We start from the raw sequence: 12,607 nt of genomic DNA on the forward strand, positions 1-12,607 counted from the left end.
TTCCCTCCAAAATTGCTATTTGAACTTGTCTGCAATTCTTCTCTAATAATTAAAATCTACTGTTTTATAATTTCACATAACAATGCTTTTCTAATGCATAATCAAAGTGATTTTAACAACAACAACAACAACAACAACAAAAAGGGACACAAAACTCTAAGGGAGCATATTTCTATATTCTGATAATGAGAGCAGGTAGTACTATTAAAAGAAAAAAAACTAAAAAAGTCTATATATTAAAAACTCCCTAGCAAAAGTGACTGCCATAAAAATTACAAAAAGGAAAATATAATTGTGAGCAGGTAAATTTCAAATGACATGTAAAAAATGGAGTGTAAGAAAAACAAAAAGTATGTATTACAGAAATAAAAATCCCAAGTGTGTTATAAACATGAAAAGTCTAAAAGCAATCTAAATCACACACCTCCTTATGCCAGAAGGGCACTACCACGAATCTCAAATTCATCTGAATAAGGTAGGTCTGTAGATGGAGGTTAAAAAATAACTTGGGAGTATTTTGATCACTTACTCAGGCCTTTTGATCCCATGTCGTCAGGGATCTCCTGTAGAGAGTAGTCCCCAGAGAGCAAGCAATAAAAAGATAATCAAAGAAAATAGTTGTCAGTAATACATAAAATTGGTGCTACAGTAAGAGACAGTTCCAAGACCATTACAGGTGCACATATCTTACAGAGCATTTTTATAGATTTCAGAAAGTTTGGAACTGAAATGAAATGTAATCTATAAAAGGATGGAAGTTTTAGTTTAGAGACTGATTAAGGCCGAGGTGCAAAATTCAGGGACATTTCTTGCTATTCTTAAAATAAAATTTACATTGTCTACACATAATGAAGAAAGGGGATAAAATGGAATGATTCCAGATGACCTAATATTTAAAGATTGGTGAGGCCATACCTAGAAATCAGGTATCTATGTTTTTCTTCCAAAACATTATTTGAATGTCTGTTTTTTAAAAATAAGAACTCCTATTTTAAATAATTCTATTTATTTTTTATATGTTTAAATTATAAACACATAATTCAAAAACACTGCTTAAGAGTTCCTAAGGTGCCAGAAAAGGTTAAGATTGGTATACAAATGAATTTATGCCTGTTAACATTTCCCCTGGTCAACACAATTAGTAACCTGTTGCAGCTCTTGAAACTGTCTCCATGGTAACAACCAACTGCAGGGCAGTAGGTCCCTCTACATTTATTCTCAGTTGACCACTGGATCCACATACTTACGGTCAGCATCACTTGTTTCCTGCTCACTCTGGTCCTTGTTCTTGTAGAAGGGAAATTTTCGGGAAAAGAGGTTCTTTTTACGCTTGTCATTGAATGACTGCTGAAGAAGAGAAGGAGGGGCAAAACAAAGGGATGTCTACTGTCTGTGTGTACAAAGGCCCAGCCTAGCAGCTCTGTGGAAGCTGACTCCTGTGACCACAGTGTGCAGTTTGTATGAATTTTACTTAATCATATAAAAAATAAATTTCTAATTTTGTATAAACTCCTCTAACATTTTACAAATTAAAATATTAAAAAATTTTTAAAGAGCACAATTCAGTTATACCTTACAATAAGGAATGCTACTTGACAAAAAAAAAAAAGGTAAAGAATAAATCAGATTACTATAAAAGCATGAATCAAGCTAATATTTGTTTACATGAATCCATAAGTTTCAAGAAAAATCTCCAAGTATGGTGCTAGGTGCCCTATTATAAAATTTATTTTTAATGTTATTTTGTTGCTCAACTTTGCTTGCGTGTTAGGTTGTAATCTTTCATTTTACTTTGGACCACAGTTTTTCCCTTATCCCTTTGTTTGTGGCTATACTAACAGAAAGGCTACCATTGGAAAAAAAAAGTAAATGAAAAAATTGAGTAAGTTGCTAATGCTAAATACTTAAAAACACACAATCTCATTTTCTTTTTGGAGGAGGAAAAAGATAATTAAATGCTTATGGCATGAATTAGAAAATGGAAAGAAAACTAAAAGGTCCATCAGGCATACATACAGAGTCCAAAAGAAGATTTATCACTGTTATCTTAGCCAAGGAAGAAGAGTCAAGACTCTTGGCCAACTTGAACATTGTTACAACTGATTTACTTGTTTTTAAGCTGCACTGCACTTATCTATTTTGAAAAGTATATATAAATAAATAAAATAGAACCACATTCAGTCCATTGGCACCATACTCTGCATAGAGAATAAAAAGGTTAGTGCCTGTCAAGGTCACAAAGAAAATTAAAGATTTTAATAGTCTATTAGATAATTGCTATGAGAGAACTGAGCAACTGATTTAATATTCTTCACTGCCCACAGAAGGATGATGAGGCTATTAAAGAGAAAGGGCTTCATTTGTAATTTCTCTGCAATAGGCATTCATGTTTAAAAGAAAAATGTCCTAACTTACCAGTGACAATATAAATTATTGTTATTATTATTGTTATTATTATTATTATTTGAGAGTGGAGGGAATAATATAAAGGACATAATATTTTTTCACTTTTTTTTTTTGGGGGGGTGGTGCTAGGGATTGAACTCATGGTCTCACACATGCTAGTGTTCTATCATAAGGCTATACCTCCGGCTCCAAAAGGATACAAATTTTGTTCTCATTTTTCTTGAGTTTATTCATGTCATAAGATGCTACATTAGATTCCTCCTATTTGCAATTCTGCTTTTTGTGATTAGATAATTTCAGAAACAAATGGTTCTAAGTGTTAAATTGTACACTGATTTGAGTAGCATGATGAAATCTCTACTGCCCTGCCCAGGGTGTGTTCAGTATCTATCTTGGTTAGCAGATTCACTGTTTCAGTGTCAGTGCTTGTGTTCAAGTAACCTTTATTTTACTTAATAATGGCCTCAAAGCACAAGAGTAGGTATGCTGGCAGTTTGATTATAATATAATGTTACAATTATTCTATTATTTTTACATACTTGTTGTTAATCTCCTACTGTGCCCAATTTAAACTTTATTCATAGGTATGAATCTATAGAAAAAGCACAGTGGATGTAGAGTTTGGTACAATCCATGGTTTCAGGCATCCACAAGGGAGTCTTGGAATATATTGTTCATGGACAAGGTGGGGAGACTACTGCACATAACTGTTTTAAAGTATATCAATGCCAGGCAGTAGGTTTTGGGCATTCCCTTTTTTTGAAGCATATGATGCTGGCAATTAAGGTACTAAAGTTAGTTAAAGTAATTTTTAGCTTCAATTATAATGGGAGAATTTTGAAAAGAAACTTTATAAAAACAAGGTTAAGCTTTCATTTTTACCTTTTCATATAATAATTCATGATTAATTCAATCATTAGCCAAGCAGACTACCTTAAATTTTCAATCTTAAAACTTTTTGTATTTTTATTTTTTAGTTGTTAATGTACATTTTATTTATTTATTTATATGTGGTGCTGAGAATTGAGCCCAGTGCCTCACAACCCCAGCCCCTCAATCTTAAATTTTGAAGGCTCTGAGGAACTAGATAAAAAACTCTAAGCAGACGTAAAAAATAATGAGAAAAAACACCATGGATAAATCTGGACTTATAACTGTTTTATAAATGGTCAAGTAGCATCAACTGAATAAAAATCTTCACTTGAAATTTTAGAAAGGAGAGAAGAAAATGTAAGTTTCAGTAGAGAACAATCTGTGTGTAAACTAATTAAGGAAAATTCTAAGTCTTTTTATTCCAAAGAATCACTGTTTTTGAATTTAGTAATAACATTCATGATATCTAATGAAATTGAAAATGTTTTTAATAAAAGGTCATTTACTCCTCCTACTGCATATATAGTGGTCAGAGTCAGTTTCACAGTACACAACCAAAAGAAACATGAAGTTTAAAATGTTTTGATTTTTGATATCTTTGCAGTTAGCCAAAATGAGATATCAATAAGATATTGTAATATGATAGAAAGAGTGCTTGTTAGTTAAGAAATGTATTAAATGTATTACATTTAATATCGTCCAGGTGAAGAATTTATTAAAAGTGAAAACAAAAATAGCATAAGCAAACAAGACAAAAATGTGTGAGGAAAACACAAAACTGAAGAGACAAACTACCTCCAGGTTTTCTATATTTTCAATAAAAATACTATGTTTAATTATTTGTTGTCATTGATGTTGTATTGCAAGAGTGCAATAAATATAAGAACTGAAAACATCACAAATTTATGATACATATATTAAGTATCTAAATATATAATTTCCATGTATATTTCAAAATAGCCAAATCCATTAAAAAGTGTTAGGAGAAACTGAAATATTATTAATTCTGCAGTGAAAATAAAGTCCACAAATTACCATGTAAGGAAAGGAAAAGGAAGAAAAGGAATGGTATTACAGAAAGAAATGCAGTTCTGTATCAATGGCAAGCGTATTTTTACCCCACTCAGTATCATGCATATTTTTGGTGCTGTGTTAGAACACAGTGATTGTGTATCAAGTTGGTTACAGTCAACAAACAAGACTAAGATATAAATATATCGTTAATTTAGTATGAAAGAAAAGCTACAACATGCAATCTTTTTCAATTAAGTGTAGTGTACTAAATTATTTTTAAAGACATATGTAAAACAAGCACAAAAAGCACTGTATTTATTTCACATTCTAAGCAGTTACTTGGGATTTTTTCCTCCTATAAAATTTTCCATTTTAAATACTGAAAATTGTGTTTTCTGAAAGGTACAAGTTACTTTTAAAGGAATTTATTACTTTCAAAAAATCTGAATATATTATTGAATTTACTCAGATTTAATTTTGTGGAGCAAACACAATATTTCTTATATTTTAAAATATTATGCTTGAGTGCTTAGTGAATTGGTAACAGAGTTGTATGGAGGGTAAATTTATTTTGCTGTGTTAACTTTTCAAATATTATCAAATATTTATTTTAGAGTAAAAACAACAACAACAACAAAAAGACCCCTCCAACACATAAAACCAATTGCTATGAAAAGTATTTCAACACAACTTGTTCAGCTCTTTATTCAGGCTTACTTTTAGAAGATTTCTTGCAGTGAGTTCAGGATAATCAGGAATTACAGTCAACGTAGTATAAGTGAAATTGGTACTTTCTCATCCACTGGCATCCAAAATTTTTATACTCAAGCACAGTATAAAAATGAAAAATACATATCTATATGTAAATATATATATCTAAAGATATGTAAATATGTTTTTATATATCTTAAATATGTAAACATATTTACATATCTTTATATATGTAAAAATTGATGCATTTCTTTTCTATCTACAAAACTTCTTTGACTCACTTTCATTATTCCCTCCAAATAAATATTCATGTTGATTCCAACATTTAAAACATGAATTCTATTGAGAAATTATTTCTACAATGACGGCGGTTCAGAGAACAAGGAGATTTTCATGAATTCACTTGCAAGAACTTGTAAACTTCTTAACAGTTGATATTTTGAAGGCACCTATAGTATAGAGGAGTCAATATTAAACTAGCTTTCACTATTAGTAGTGATAATATAATCCATTTCATTTATAAAAATAACCCTGATCAAAAGTATGTTGCTAAGAATATATCAAATGGTAGTTTTAATTATTTGGAAATGTCTGTGAAATGGGTACTTTAATAAATGCTCACTATTACTGTAAAGCACCTGGAAAGAGCTGCTTATAGTTAATTCTATGGCAAAATCTTTCTTAACAATCTAGCTCAAATGATAATTATGAAAAAGTATACTGTCCTCACTTATTTTCAAAAATAAGAGATTTCATATACTCACCCCTTTATCTCCTCTTGTTTTAGAATTGAATTTTACTGTTTTTAAACGGGCTCTTTCTTTCTTCTCAACTCTGTCAAAGTACAGAAGATTATTTATTTAGGTGGTAGGGATTGAATTTAGGGCCTTAAGCAGGCTCTATCATTGAGGTACATCCTGGCTCCCAGGGTTTTTTTTTTTTTTTTTTTTTTTTTTTGAGACACAGGGTCTTCTCCATGTTGCCCGGGTTGGCTTGGAACTTACCATCCTCCTGCCTCCACCTTCCAAAGTAGCTGGCATTATAGGTATGCCCCATCACATTTAACTAGAATGTTATTTTTTTTAAGTAAACCAAATGTATCTAGGAATCCTACTAGAAATCACAGATCTGATAGCTCCATAATGAATATTTTTATATGCTAAAATCTCTAGGAGTCATATAGGTTTACATACCAAAATTAATTAGAATTGCAGAAAAATGAAATATTGAGCTCATTTAATAAAATACAACACACTTATGGAATACCAAAATAAAGTGTATATGTGTAAACTTACACATGCACTAAATTTCATAATTATATTTAAAATATTATGAGGCAACATTACTGAATTTAGCAATTTTTCAGGTTTTCTTTCTCCTTCTTTCCCTGCTTCCTTTTCTTTCTTTTATGATACAGGGATGCTTTACCACTGAGCTACATCCTTGGCCATTTTTATTTTGGAATAGGGTCTTTTCGCTGCCCAGGTTGGCTTTGAACTTGTGATCCTTCTGCCTCAGCCTCCCATGTCATTGGGATTACAGGATGTACCATGTGCCCAGCTGGTTTAGTCTTTTAAAGAAATATGTTATGTGCATGTATGATTATATCACAGTGAATTCCACTATTAAGTATAATTGTAATGTACCAATAAAAGATGAAAAAACTATTAGCGTAGGACACCAATGCTACAAATTAAGACTGAGAAAGCAAATGTGGTAAAACTTAACATTTGGTGTGTGGATGTTCACTGTACTATTCTTGCAATTTTTTGTACTTACTTTTCTGAAACTTAGAAAAATAAGCGAGAAACATAAAAATTAAGCTTAATTTCAGTGATGTATATGTGCATATATATATATAAAGTAGCTAGTTAGAGTGTAAAACATAAATTTTGCAGTATTTTTTGAGGGATATAGAAGAACTGGTAACTCTCCTTATTCCTGTAAGGTGAAATAGGTTTAGAGGGAACCTAAATAGCTTATAGAACTTTGAACCTTGTTAAAGTGTTAGCTCTTCAAAAATATGCAAGCAAATTATAAGTGTAAACCAAAATTTATTGTAGATTCTAACATCAATATAATCTTGCAAAGTTTGATTTAAAGTATGTTTTTATAAATCCTTAGATTTTTAACACGCAATTATGCAAGCATACTGCAGAAAAACCTACCCAAATAGCATATGAATAAATATATCTAGCTATATAGTTTTACCACAGGTAGAGCAGAGCCTTGGCATTCATAGACTTATAACTTATGTTCTTTACTATTCCAGAGCAATCTTGAGGGGCCATGACATGCATAATTTATAATATCTAAGTATTTGCTGAAGGCACAACAAAATTACCATTTAGTTGGTAAGCATTTATCATTCAAAATGGCTTTGTTTCTTAACTATTGCTTGTTCAGTAAATAGTTGAGTGACTTAAAAGGTGTTTATTTCTTTACTGAATTTAGCAATTTTTCAGGTTTTCTTTCTCTGAAAGAAAGATTTCTTTCCCTGAAAGAAAGTCAAGAATTGAAGTAATTATAATTCTTAGAAGTAAAGAAGTCTAAGTAGGTTCAATTTAAGGAAAAACAAGTTTAGAATATATTAATGAATGAAATAGCCTAGTTAGTTGTAGTTTTCATACTGTATTTTACGGGAGAAAAATTATATTCTGTAATGCTACTCATGAATTTGGGGACTGGTAGGGTCTCAAGATATATCTCTTACAGTAATTCTTAATTCTGTTTTCATCAAACATTGGCTGCAGGTACATGGAGAGCCTTTGTGAGATATGAGGTTCCAAGGGATAAGAAAATTTTTAGGAACTCTGACCTTGACATTTAAGATGTGAGGTTTCTACTGACTCAAGAATGTAGGGAGGAGGCATTTTTGAATTTTAAGCAGAATATATTCTATTTTGGGAAAAAGTTACATTAAGGGGCTGCATTGCTAAAAGAGAATTTGCCATCAAACATAAGATTGCACACAGATGGATATTGCTAAGTATGTGGATCTACCCAATAAGTTATAAACCAACCCTAAAACCACAATTAAAAAATCTTTAATAATTAAATTAAAGATCAATTACTTTAAATTAAATACTTTAATAATACTATTCTTGGGCTAGGGATGAGTGTAGCTCAGTGATAGAGCACTTGCCTAGTATGCATGATGCCCACCCAAAGTTTTATCCCCAGCACCACAAGAACAGATTAATACTACTTTTTTGTATAAAATATAGAAAGAGGTTTATAGATGGTTTATAAATAATTTGTATATTTACCAATTACAGTGATTCCAACAAAATATAAATCCAACTCAATAAGAAAAAGCATGTTCTTTAAAAAAATATTTTGTTTTTGTTTTAGTTTGAAACAATACCTTTATTTATTTTTATTGGTGCTGAGGACAGAACCCAGCACCCGGCATGTGCTAGGCGAGTGCTCCACTGCTGAGTCACAACCCCAGCCCCGCAAAAGTATGTTTATTACATCATAAGCTTTATCTCAAATCAATTAACTAACTATAACAGACATTATTATTTTTGCTGGCTATCTTAAAACTATCTTGGAGGAATTTAAGCTGCCATTTTAATACTTTGCTTATAAAAGTACAGACAGTCAACATTTCAGAGACCTTATAAGGTACTCTAAACTGGGATCATACTTTTTTTTTTTTTTTAATTTGTTCTAAATAGTTATACGTGACAGCAGAATGCATTTCAATTTATTGTACACAAATGGATCACAACCTCTCATTTCTCTGGCTGTACATGACGCAGAGTCACACCATTCATACAATCATACATATATATATAGAGAGAGTAATAATGTTCATGGCATTCCACCATCCTTCTCACCCCCACACCCCCTCCCCTCCCCTCACTCCCTCCTGCCCAATCCAAAGTCTGTCCATTCTTCTCTAGGCCCGCCTCCCCAATTATGGATCATACTAAAGACATTTGTATATAATCACTTTTGCCACTAGATGGTAAACATGCATTAATGAATCACAAAAATTAATGGTTAAACATAAAGAGCAAAGACAGTACCAACAGGTCTAAGTTAATCAAGAAAAAGGAGAAGTGAAGTATCCCACTAAATATTTCTATTAAATCTAAAGGAGGCAATGTACACAATCAAAAGCTTAAAAAATGTAAGTCCTGTTACCACTTAACATAGGAAAACTACAGACACTTTTAATTCTGTCTCCTTTTACTGGTATAGACACATGGCATAGTGACACAAGAGTTATTTATTTTTTTAGCAACCAGGAGGAACTTTAAAGAGATCTGTGTGGGGGCATCATATCTTCTAATTATGCCATTGGTTACAATTCAATGTGAATAAAATTAAATAGTTGTGAAGCACAATACTGGAAAACAAAGTATAAAATCAACACTTCAATAAAATAAATTTATTCAGTTGTCTTGGTGTTTTTAAAATCTAATTATGCATATTTAAGGCACACAATTTGATTTGACAGGCAAACATTGTAAAATAATCATTACAGTTAAGCTAATTAAAAAATCTATTACTTAGTTATCTTTTTTGGATTGTTGATGATGGTAAAATGCACTTGGGATCTACCTACTGAGCAAAATTCAAGAATACAGTACAGTATTGTTACCTGTGGCTTGCCATCATATACATAAGATTTCTGGTATTTGCTCTTTGTGTCTCTTGACCAACATCTTCCCATTCCTTGTTCCCCTAACCCCTAGTGACCACCACTCTAATGTCTGAGTTTGCTATTTAAGATTTCATATACAAATGAGATTATCCAATATTTGTCTTCACGTGTCTAGTTAATTTCACTTAGCATAATGTCTTCCAGGTCCATCCATATTATACAGTAAAAGAAATGTAAAGAAACAGCAATTTTTTATGCTATTTATGCCCTACTTTCAAGTGGTAAAACAAACAAACAAACAAACAAATTTACCTGCGTTTACTGGGAATCACTCCAACTTCATCACTTTCACCATCTGGTGTAACCTGTCTGGCTTGCCACCACTCATCATCAGAAGCATTAATAACATGGAGGATATCTCCAAATTTGAAGTTCAGTCCCTGACTGGGAAGGCCACTGTCTTTAGTCTTGTCATAATCAAAAAGGGCTCTAGATTCAGAAGAAGAAAAGCCCATAATTATTTATTATTGTGGTATTAATCAATTTTAAGTAAATATAGGATTCTCAAAGTATATATAACTTGGATAATTAAACTAGTATTATACTATGGTAGGCAAGATAATGCCAAGATCAATATTGTACTATATGCACAAGAAAATGAGACAAAACAAGTATCAAATCAACTTGTTATGGAAATAGTTTAGATATATTACCTATTTCTTTCAATACTGTATGAGAAATAGTTTTTTTTTTTTAAATGTGACTTTCAGAAAATTAAAACCAATATACGTGGCTCATATTATGTTTCTTTTGGACAGTGCTGGTATAGATGAATTAGCAGGTGCTTTGGAATCAGACTTGAGGGCTTGAGTGGTATGTCCTCTACTTATTGGAGTTATATTGTAGTTTCTGTGTTTGCTTTTACTTTGGGCAGTTTCTTTGATTCTCCTGAGGCTTTTCTTGTCTATCAAACAGGGCTAATAATATTTTGTAGGGTTGTTCTGAGGATTAAATCAAATTTGGTAAAATGTGTACAAGAAATTTAAAAAATGCTTTTGAGTGTGTTGACACATCTATTTGGGAGGCTGAGGCAGGGGAATTGCTTGAGCCCAGGAGTTTGGGGCCAGTCTGGAAAATGTAGTGAGACTCCATTTCATAACCAAACCAAACCAAAAGAAACCAATACCCAAACCAAAAAATGCTGTAAGTAAAATCCAATGACAACCCATAATGAATTCCAAAATAGAGACAAATCTAGAGAGTTGTTCTAAAATAATAAATAGAAAGTAAACATTAAGAGATACTCTTCTGTTTACTTTAACTAGACACCTGAAAACAAATTCCCTGATAAATTTGATCCAACAGTTGTGAACTGAAAGACTAAATCAAAATCGTGATTATTCCATTAATCATTCCTTCTTCCATTTGTTCACAAAACAAGAGTGAAAAATACAAATGAATATATCAGTTGCCAAATATTTTGGAAAAAATGCTTTATTACTTTGGCAATTGCAAAATATTAAGAATATTGAAAATTTTGATAAAAATATTATGAGCTGTCACTTGATTAATTTGTGTACAATATATAAACAAATTTAATTTTAAAATTCAAATAAATTCTCTTTAGAGTACAAGAAAGGGCTGAGGTTGTAGCTTAGTGGTAGCGTACATGTCCTAGGTGCAATCCTGAGTACTGCTAAAACTGACAAAAAAATGAACAAATAAAGAGAATAAGAAAGAATTCCAATAATTACATTTTAAATACTATTTATTTATTCTTTTATTCCAATTTGATAATCACAAATGAGGATACAAATCCCTACTCTTTTTTCATTCTACCCAACTTTTTTTTAATTCTTCTGTGATGCTAGACAATGAAACCAGGGCTTTGCATATGCGAGGCAAACATTCTAACACTGAGCCATATCCACAGCCTTCCATGCTACTCAATTTTTAGAAACTTTTCTCCTGAAGTAAAATCTGATGAGAGATGGAGTTACATGATGGAGTTAATGAATGAACTGGCAATTCATGTTTTTCAAATGTGATCTTTTCTTTCAAGGCTAATGGTCTCAGAGAAGTATGTGGAAATTAAGTGGGATGGCTTACTTAACATGTAAGAAAATATTTAGAAGATGAGGATACAAATCAACATATTATAAAATAAAAAATAAAGTACCTCAACAGAACAAAGTCAAAAGACATTCAGAAAATGGAAAATATTATCTCAACATTTTAGTAAAAAATTCAACTTTTGAATCACAAAATAGAAGTATATTACTGATGAATAAATGGTCAAAGAAATCATCCGCAATCTCTATTCTGTTAGCGCTATCTTTTGTCATATTTGATTCATTAAAATAATAAATGCATGGAATACATGAGTTATTAATTTTAAGAGTATAATGAACACTTTGACCATTATCAATAATTTACTTACCTATATATTCTCTCTCTGATCCTTCTTCCCTTGGATCAAGAGTTAATCATCATTATAAAGTTTTATATCATTATTATAAAGTTTTGAAACCACTGTTTTGAATACAGTGTTTATTAATTGTCTTGATCCTTTTTGCTATTGTTGTTGTTGTTGCTTTAGTTTTATCACATGTTGTCCCATTGTCTCAGATGTGGGACATATACATATATGAAAAAATATAAAGGCTATATGAGCTCTATATTATGATTTCCAATATATTTTAATGAACCTGTTCTAACTTTGTTGAAATATTTACAGAACTGAAAACTTTGGACTTATTGGGTTGAAACATTATAATGGTTTAGTTTGTTTCAGAGATTTATAAAAAGGCATCAACTATGATCTTTCATAGCCTTGTTTTTATTTTTTGAAAGTAAAGAACCATGAACCTCTGGTTAACTGGCAGACTGCCTACATTTGTTTATTTCCTTTCCATCTTGAAACTCATTATAATGACAATGAAAAATAAAAATACAAAAGAGGACAATAGGAGAAAAGAGATTTTA

The 12,607-nt window shown here is 31.3% G+C and overlaps 1 protein-coding gene across 29 annotated transcripts in view; it reads right to left on the bottom strand.

The window, feature by feature from the left end:
• Dlg1 (discs large MAGUK scaffold protein 1) overlaps window positions 1–12,607 on the bottom strand; it is a 274,457-nt gene that overhangs the window by 34,861 nt on the left and 226,989 nt on the right. For 12 of the 29 annotated variants that reach the window (XM_048794405.1, XM_048794408.1, XM_048794402.1 and 9 more), the window contains 3 exons: window positions 9,935–10,111; window positions 5,769–5,838; window positions 1,248–1,347 (listed from right to left, as the gene is read on the bottom strand). In XM_048794405.1, coding sequence (XP_048650362.1) covers window positions 1,248–1,347; window positions 5,769–5,838; window positions 9,935–10,111 — 347 coding nt within the window. Of the gene's footprint in view, window positions 1–529; window positions 564–1,247; window positions 1,348–5,768; window positions 5,839–9,934; window positions 10,112–12,607 lie in introns of all 29 variants that reach the window. The other 17 variants (XM_048794420.1, XM_048794419.1, XM_048794418.1 and 14 more) reach the window with 2 other exon arrangements.

The sequence above is a fragment of the Marmota marmota genome, unplaced genomic scaffold (assembly GCF_001458135.2).
Source record: "Marmota marmota marmota unplaced genomic scaffold, marMar, whole genome shotgun sequence".
In the NCBI taxonomy this organism is placed as follows: Eukaryota; Metazoa; Chordata; class Mammalia; order Rodentia; family Sciuridae; genus Marmota; species Marmota marmota.